We start from the raw sequence: 9,075 nt of genomic DNA on the forward strand, positions 1-9,075 counted from the left end.
ACTGGGGGAAAAAATATACAGCCTTCTTTAGCCCCTTCACTACTATACTTATTTTACGTTATCCTGGCCCAGATTTTCTTTCTTTCGCAGCTTATTTCACGTGGCTCAGTGACAGAATGAGACAATGCTGCAGCTCTACTTTCATTCCATAGCACTTCTTCGCAATAGCTGCACAGTCTATTATTAATCTCTTGTTACAGCTCTGACCTCAAGCTGGAGAGATGGCAAATTTAGGCCATGTGAGAGTAAAAAGAGTCTAGTGGTCTGCCCTAAGTGGGAAAAAAATCATCTGGAGTGGAAAAACAAGTCAGCTTAAATCGTCATCACCTGTGACTCATTACAACCACACTATCAACAGATGATTTTATTTTCCGATTTGATACAGACTCATAACTGAAGATAATTATTAAGGCTATATACCTAACCTCTTTAGTTCGTGGTCTCCACAAAAATAAATAAAATCGTCTGGTGATAACAGGCATACAAATAATATAGCGTCGGTGGTATAAAAAGGTTAACTTAATAATGAGGATAAACAACTTTCTCCCTGGTTTTAATGTTCTCGTGAATCAGTTTTTCGTCCCATATTTCACGTTAAGATTTGCCTGGTAGTGATCTCCAAAAATACTTTGTCTCTCTGCCTGATTCAATGAGATTTTCCTCCTTCCGTCCTTCCTTCCTTTCTCTCTCTCTCTCTCTCTCTCTCTCTCTCTCTCTGCTATCTCTAGAATGTTAAATTATCACAAGGGAGACTTTTTTAATGGAGTGCAATATTGTACCTAAATAAACCCTCGTCCATGGGAGAGCAAAATAAATAAATAACTAGATAAAAAGAACACAAATAAACAGTTTGCAATGACTAATAAAATACAGACGTCATCAAACACATACTTATTTTTTAATGACAAGTGTTCGAGGCAGTTAGTTAATAAAAGAATTCAGTTTCTGTGGTCGATTTTTTACATTATTATTTAGTTTGGTTGAAACAGTGATCCTGGAGAGAGAGACGCCTTCATGTGGTGGCACCGATATAATTGGATGACTGAACTGCCTGGCTATATAAATATCTCTGAACTCTTTCCCTATCCCCCGAAAGGAGAATGATGGGCGGAAGGAGAATGGTGGGCTGAAGGAGAATGGTGGGCTGAAGGAGAATGGTGGACTGAAGGAGAATGGTGGGCTGAAGGAGAATGGTGGGCTGAAGGAGAATGATGGGCTGAAGGAGAATGATGGGCTGAAGGAGAATGGTGAGCAGAAGGAGAATGACGGGTTGAAGGAGAATGGTAGACTGAAGGAGAATGGTGTCCTGAAGGAGAATAGTGGACTGAAGTAGAATGGTGGGCTGAAGGAGAATGGTGGACTGATGGAGAATGGTGGGCTGAAGGAGAATGGTAGACTGAAGAAGAGTGGTGGGCTGAAGGAGAATGGTAGACTGAAGAAAAGTGGTGGGCTGAAGGAGAATGGTAGACTGAAGGAGAATGGTAGACTGAAGAAGAGTGGTGGGCTGAAGGAGAATGGGAACTTAAGCCTGCAGCCTACCAAATTCACGTTTCAGGTGATCCAAGAGGCAGAAAAAAAAATTATTCCTACAAAATGCTTGAAATGATGAAAGTGTAAACAATATCATTCAGAACCCGACCTTTTACACACGATAACCTCTAATAAGTTGATCTTGCTCAGGTCAGACGATTTTCCTCAGCTGTGGGGTCACCTATCGAGCTGGAGGATCAGGTATAACCTTTCTTAAATCTCGTCGACAGGTAAGATGTTCATTGCTCAAAATAGTAAATAAAATTCTCTCTCTCTCTCTCTCTCTCTCTCTCTCTCTCTCTCTCTCTCTCTCTCTCTCTCTCTCTCTTTCTCTCTCTCTCTGAGTATGTGTGTGTGTGTGTGTGTGTGTGTCTCTCTCTCTCTCTCTCTCTCTCTCAATAATAGAAGAAAAGAAGACATCAGCGAACTGAAGAGGTTAACTTTTTTTTTTTTTTATGCTCTTTTCCCGGGGGCAATAATTGTTGTTATGAGTCACGGTATATGTTCCCCTCTTACTTTAATGTTCATTCAATATATTAATAATGTTCGATAGTTGTAGGAATGGATATTAAAGAAAAAAAATGGGTTCTTCACAACGTAAAGTCAAGGAGGTTTGTAAATATAACTAAAAGAAAATTAACGATGCAGAATAAGAGCTAAAAAAAAAAAAAAAAAAAAAATAGGTTTGGTACGTGTAAAACTGAAGCTCAAAGTTCAAACTTTCAACTTCATACACAAATTTTGCCAAGAAATGTAATAATCGAAATGAAATAAATAGTAATAATAATAATAATAATAATAATAACAAAAATAATAATAATAATTATTATTATTATTATAATAATAATAATAATAATAATAATTATTATTATTATTATTATATGTGAAGGTGTATAGCACATAGGAGGACTACTAGGCCTCAGAGAATGTGCTATAGTATTTGTCCAAAGTTGGACACAAACACAAAGTTAGTAAATAAATAAATAAAGCAATGTCCCAGATAAAACAAACTAAGCCAATAAAGAAGAGACCTATGATAATGGCAACAACAAGCAATAAAAAAAAAATCAAGATCAAAAAATGTTAATATTGTTCGTGAAGCTAAAACTATAATCGAAGATGCTCAAGAAAGTATGTAAATGTAATTGGTGAAGATAAAAGTATACACAGGCATACTGATGAAACGCTGTGATTTTGCCAAAGAGAAGCAACCTCAAACACACAGCTTAAAGCTCAACAAAGCTTGAATATGGCACCTGGTGAGGATGAGCCTTGACGTACGTGAAAGCTTGTCTGTCACTACGCTGATGCCGCCCCTGGAGCTGTAGTTCACCAAAGTGGTTCCACGGTACCAGTAGATGTATTGTGGAGGTTCCGTGCTGCCATTAACCACACATGTTAAGTTGATGCTGCTGCCGCTTACCATGTGAACCTCCTTTGGTCCCGATATCCTAGCTGCCGCCTCTGTAAGGAAATTATAAGCAGATGTGTAAGTGTATATTCTGTATTGTGAAAACTGGGTACTCCCTTTTACCATGTGCACCTCCTACAGACCATACATCCTTCCTGCCACCTCTGTATGTAAACTGCAAGAAATCTGGGGAAGTACTTGGAAATTAAGTAGTTATTGAGTGTTAGAGAGATGTCTGTGAAGTAATGTGAGGTGTAGCAATGTAAGGTGAGGCTGTGAAAAGTGGCAGCGTAAGGTTTGGTACGTGAGGTGTGGTAATGTGGGATGTGACCGTGGGGTATGTGGCAGTGTGAGGTGTGGCAGTGTGTCATGTGACTGATATGCGGCAGAGTGCTGTTACCAATGTGAGGTGCAGTAATGTGGTATGTGGTAGTATGGGGTGTTATAATGTGGCCTGTGGCATTGTGAGGTGTGACTTATGGGAGTGTGGGATGTTATGCTGTGGTGTGTGACCCATGGTAGTGTGATTTGTTGAAATGTGATGTATAGCAGTGTGATCTGTAACAACGTGGTGTGAGGCAGTGTAAGGTGTGGCTGTGCTATGTGACTTTGAAGTGTGGTATTGTGAATTGTGATAGTGTGAAATGTAACATTATGAGATGTGACACGACAGATGTGGCAGTGTGATGTGTGGCAGTGTGAAGTATGGCTGTCTGAGGCGTAGTATTGTGAGACGTGGTACCAGTCATGGCATTGCGAGGTGCGGCAGAATGATATGTATAGCATGGTGAGGTGTGAGAGCGAGGCGTGACTCTGAGCTGTGACAGTGTGAAGTGTGGACTGTGATGAATGACAATGTGAGATGTAACACTGTGGGGTGTGGCAATGTGAGATGTGGCCTTGTAAAATGTGGCAGTGTGAAATGTAAGTGTGAAGTTTGTTTGAGTGACGAGTGATAATGAGATGTGCGACAGTGTGAGGCGAGGCAGTATGAGGTGTTGCCTGGTTTAGTGTGGTAGGATGAGATGTGACTCTGAGGTGTGTGCTATAAGATGTGGTAGTGTAAGTTGTGTGTGTGTGTGTGTGTGTGTGTGTGTGTGTGTGTGTTGTGGCCTTGTAAGATACGGCATTGTAAGATGCAACTGTGCGGTGTGGTATAATCAGGTCTGGTTGGTGGAGGGTAGTGACAACGTGATAGAAGTCAGAGCGAAGTGTGGCCTTGTATTGTGTGACAGTGTCAAATGTGACTCCGAGGTGTGGTAGCATAGGAGTGTGTGTGTGTGTGTGTGTGTGTGTGTGTGTGTGTGTGTGTGTGTGTGTGTGTGTGTGTGTGTGTGTGTGTGTGTGTGTGTGTGTTTTCTACAAGGAAATTTTATTTTGTTCGGGAAGGACATCTGGTTGTGCAGAAGTTAAGAGAAGATAATGAGTTTGAGAGACTGCTTTTAATTCTTAAGTAATCTGGAAGGTTACAATAATGAATAAATGGATGGTGGCCTATTATCGCTGAATATTACGATGACAGTCAGCTTCTGTAATGATAAGATATGAAAATGGGGAAATGTTGGACTTCATTTCTGAGTCCATATCAAGCCTTATACCTATGAAATTAAAAGCAACTGGATGTAAGAAAGTTAGTCGTGGACTCATATATTTCATCGTCATCATCATAATCCATACTGTATACCTATTTCTTGATCTCCTTTGCTTATGAAGTAATAAATCGCCAACTTCAAGTCCTCATCCCTCCAACTAAGTGTCCAATTTTAGTAGATAGGCGCTTCACGCTACCTTCCCTTCTCACATCTTCATAACAAGTTACCTCTTCCTTCCTTTCCTCTTTAGTTCCCTTCGTGCTCTTCTTTCCCTTGTTCCTCTATCTCCTTCCCGTCTCTCCCTTCTGCTTCCTCTCTTTCTTTTTCATCCTGCCCTCTTCATGTTTCACCTCATCTATCTCTATCTTTAAACAGACGCTATAATCCCGTAAGGGGTGGCCACTTGTTTCTGAGTTTGTTGTTTTACGGAGAGGGATACTAACCCTCCACCAACCTACCTGCTGACACAAAGGGAACCAGTATGCGTTTGTTATGTGGTTACTACCCAGCGTTGTAAATGGTTTCCTGGCTTACAGGAAATCATTTGGCTTGTCACTCAATGTAAAGCCACCTGAAACGGAAAGAAGAGTAGTAAAAACCGACAGGAAAGATGGGACAAATAGGAAGAGAGAAGGGCAAACACAGAAGAAGAATGATAATGGTGATGAAAGAAGTGGGTAGCACTACATAAAGTGAATGGATGATGGTTGTCAACACCTGCCTCATACATACATTTTTTTTCTTTCCTCCTTTTTACCTCTTATTCATTTTCCTCTTACTATCCCCTCTCTTCCTTCTTCCACGTATATATAACACTTTACTTATATAAGGCACCACGACAATATTAACCGTGTTTTATAAATACTATTAGCTATGTTGTTATTGACGAAATAAAACTTATTATTATTATTATTATCATTATTATTATTATTATTATTTACATGTTCTTTTGTCTTTCTTCCTTTCTTCTCTCCGGTCTTCCCTTCATTATCCTTTCTTTCAGCTTTCTTTTTGCCTCCTCCTCCTCCTCTTTCTTTTCCTCCCTCTCCCCTTCTTTCTATCATTTCCTCCTCCCCCTTGTCCCTATCTTCCCTCACTCCACCATGTGGACCTTCCTATCCATACTCCTCACATCCACTCACTTCTCTCTTTCATTATTTCCTTCTATCTTATTTTCCTTCCTCCGCTTCTCATCCCATCCATCCCTTCCCTCCTTCATCCTTCCCTTTCACCCCAGCCCACCCTTTTACCATTCTTGCCTGTCTACCTGTCTGTCTGTTTGTCTGTCTGTCTGTCTGACTATGTATGTATGTATGTATGTACGTCATTTTGTTTGTCTGTCACTGAATTTATTATAGCACTAATTTTACTTTATTTTTCATCCACTACGCATATACAGCATACTCATTTCATATTCCCACTTAATGACATTGTGCATAATAAATAATACGCTTTTATTTTAATCAGGTCCACCAACAGAGCTTTATGCCATGTTTTCAATCTAAATGACAGTTATATATATATATATATATATATATATATATATATATATATATATATATATATTTCTGGTCAGTTGTGCTATTTTTGTCTCATGCTCTTTCTTTATCTATAATTCTTTCTATCTTTTATTTTTACCCACAACCCTTCCCCTCCCCTCCCTTTCTCTCTCTTCTCTCCTCCCTCTCCCTCGTGGATTATTTTTTATCTTTTCTTCTTTCCCTTTCGTTTTTCTTCTTTCCCCTATCTTCATCTCTCCTTTCCTCTCACTTCCCCTCTGTCCCATCATTTTTCCTCTCTCTTCCTTTCCACCCCATCCTCCTTTCCCTCTCTTCTCTTTCCTCTCTCCCTCTCTCTCCCTTCTCCTCTCCCTGTCTCTCCCCCCTTCTCTCACTCTCTCTCCTTCTCCTCTCACTCTCTCTCCCTCCCTCCCCTCTTGCTTGCACGTGCTCAATAAATACATCTCCTCTACTGAATCACCTCGCTTTTTTTCCTCATTTATTTTCTGCAGTCCTTCTTCTTGGCTTTGTTCCATTTTTGTCCATTCCAAAATTTACTGAGGAGGTGGAAGTGAAGAGGGAATAAGTGGAGAGGGGTGACGAGGGGTGGAATGTAAGAGAGGGATGAGGAGAGACAGGAAGAGGTATGAGGGGAAGACAGGGATTAGTAGCGAGTAGAGGAAAGGGAATGAGGACCAGGGATAGAAAGGAGGATCGGGGAGGGAAGGGGAAGAAGGGAGCGAAAAGAGACAGGAAGCGAGAGGAAGAAGATGAGGGAGGGGAGAGAGGAAGAGAGAGGAGGGGAATGAGGAAAGGGAAAGGGGAAGAGAGGGAACCGAAAGAGAAAGAAGGATGAGGACAGAAAGGAAGAATACAAAGGAAAGCAAACAGCAACAGAGCTTATGGTCCTTTCAAGGCTGCTTGTTACAGAGTAGACTATAACTACGAGATCTAAATCTACATGCTGAAGGATAAGGATAGTAAAGCAAGAAGGCTTCCCCCCGCCTCCAAACCCTCCAGTTATAACTGGCAGGAAAAAAGTGAGGAGGACCTGCATGGAGCATGGAAAAACTGACATGGAAATTTCATAGGAAAGACTGAAAAGGAAAAGTTACATTGTATAATACTTTATCTATAAGCTACCTGAAAGAGAAATTAATAAAGTGAAATAAATAATCAAATAAATAAATAAAGAAGGCATGACATTATGTACGGGTGCACTGAGATAACGGGGCGTCTGTAGACACAATGTGGAAAATGCAGAGTGTGGATGTTCAGGGGTGGTGTAGCTGTCTTGCCTGGCGCTTTAAAGGAAGGCAGCAGTTAATCAGACCGCAGCTCAGTTCACTTCACTGTGACAAGGAACTTTCCCATGCGGAAGAAATACACAAGTTACCTCCTGAAGCAGTGATCCCTGATACATTAAAAAAATCACGATGATGGTCAATTAACTAACAGGGACCCTCAGTGATCCACTGCCCATCACAGGTCGAAAGTAAGAGTAGTGACTATTAACTCAGGGCTATCTGTGCAGATCCTTCTCTGTGGTTATACTACTTTGTTTGCATTTAACAAATTGATAAACATATTATGACTCGACGCGACGCTATGTACGGGTACGTTAAGTTTACGGAGTGTCTTGTAGACAGGAGGGGAACAAACTCACGCATTGCTGGTAAAAGTATGTTATTCGGACAGAACAGTCAGCTGAGGATTCTTGTGCAAGAACTTGTATATTTCGTTTTTAAATGTCTTAACTGAGATGCTGTTCACGGTATCTGAGGGTAATCTGTTCCAGATATATACGATTCTGTTCAAGAAGTATTTTGCTTCATGGGATTGGAAACGCTTTCCTATAATTTTGCAACAATTACTCCTGGTTTGGTTCGACCGCTCTATTTCAAAATGTTTATTCATGTCCAAGTTGTCACATCTCTCCATGATTTTGAAAACTTCAATAAGGCCACATCTTAACCAGCGTTTCGTTATGCTAAATAGTTTAAGTTCTTCAATGCGTTCCTCATATGGTTTGTTTCTCAATCGTGGTATCATTTTTGTGATTCTTCGCTGTATTTTCTTTGTTATTTCCACGTCCTTTCTGTGGTACGGAGACCAGAACTGCATACAATTCTCGAGATAGGGGTGCTCCAGCGAGTTGTACAAGGCAAGTAGGTCTTTTTCCAATTTAAACTCTAAAGTCCTTCCAATAAATCCCAGCAACTTGTTTGCAATTTTAACCACCTCGGTGCATTGCTTACTTGCTTTTAGGTCGTTTGATATTATCACACCAAGATCCTTTTCATTGTCTGTACGCGATAACTGGATATTGTTCATTTTGCAATTCGCATGGACGCTGTTATTTCCAATATGAAGTACTTTACATTTTTCTGAGTTGAATTCCATTTGCCATTTTTCTGTCCAGCTTGCCAAAGTATTAAGGTCATTTTGTAACTGCTGCCAATGAAACGTTGTAGTTACTTTATTGGTTATTTCAGTATAGTCTACAAATATGGATATTTTACATTTTAAACCCTCATCTATGTCGTTTATGTAGATAATAAAAAGTATCGGCCCAAGTACTGAGTCCTGGGGAATGCCATTCATCACATCACGCCATTTGGACTCCTTTCCGCTTACCACAACCCGTTGTTTTCTGTCTGAAAGCCAGTCTTGTGACCATTTCTCCATATTTCCTTCTATTCCATGGGCTTCTATTTTGCTTACGAGATGCTTGTGAGGGACAGTGTCAAATGCTTTATTAAAGTCGAGGCAAATTATAATATCTCCTGGTCTTGAGTTGTCATATGATTTGTAAACATCATGGAAGAAGTCCAATGAATTAGTTGAGCATTAACATCGATGTTTGAATCCATGCTGCGAGTCTTTGATTATATTTAATTATATTAATTTCTATATAATTAACTATTTTATCTCTTTTGAATCTTTCCATTAATCTGCACACTACTGATAAGCTGATAACAGGAATTAGTAAAGAGAGGAGAGAGAGGAAGGGGGATGAGGGGGAGGAAACGAGAGGAAAAGA

At 40.1% G+C, this 9,075-nt stretch overlaps 1 protein-coding gene across 1 annotated transcript in view; it reads right to left on the bottom strand.

The window, feature by feature from the left end:
• Nucleotides 1–9,075, bottom strand: part of LOC145391813 (zwei Ig domain protein zig-8-like) — a 38,096-nt gene that overhangs the window by 19,040 nt on the left and 9,981 nt on the right. Inside the window, exon 4 of the mRNA XM_080266305.1 lies at nt 2,787–2,994. Coding sequence (XP_080122431.1) covers nt 2,787–2,994 — 208 coding nt within the window. The remainder of the gene's footprint in view (nt 1–2,786; nt 2,995–9,075) is intronic.

The sequence above is a fragment of the Coenobita brevimanus genome, chromosome 2 (genome assembly GCF_032717465.1).
Source record: "Coenobita brevimanus isolate Jiangsu-jjx chromosome 2, ASM3271746v2, whole genome shotgun sequence".
NCBI classification, from domain to species: Eukaryota; Metazoa; Arthropoda; class Malacostraca; order Decapoda; family Coenobitidae; genus Coenobita; species Coenobita brevimanus.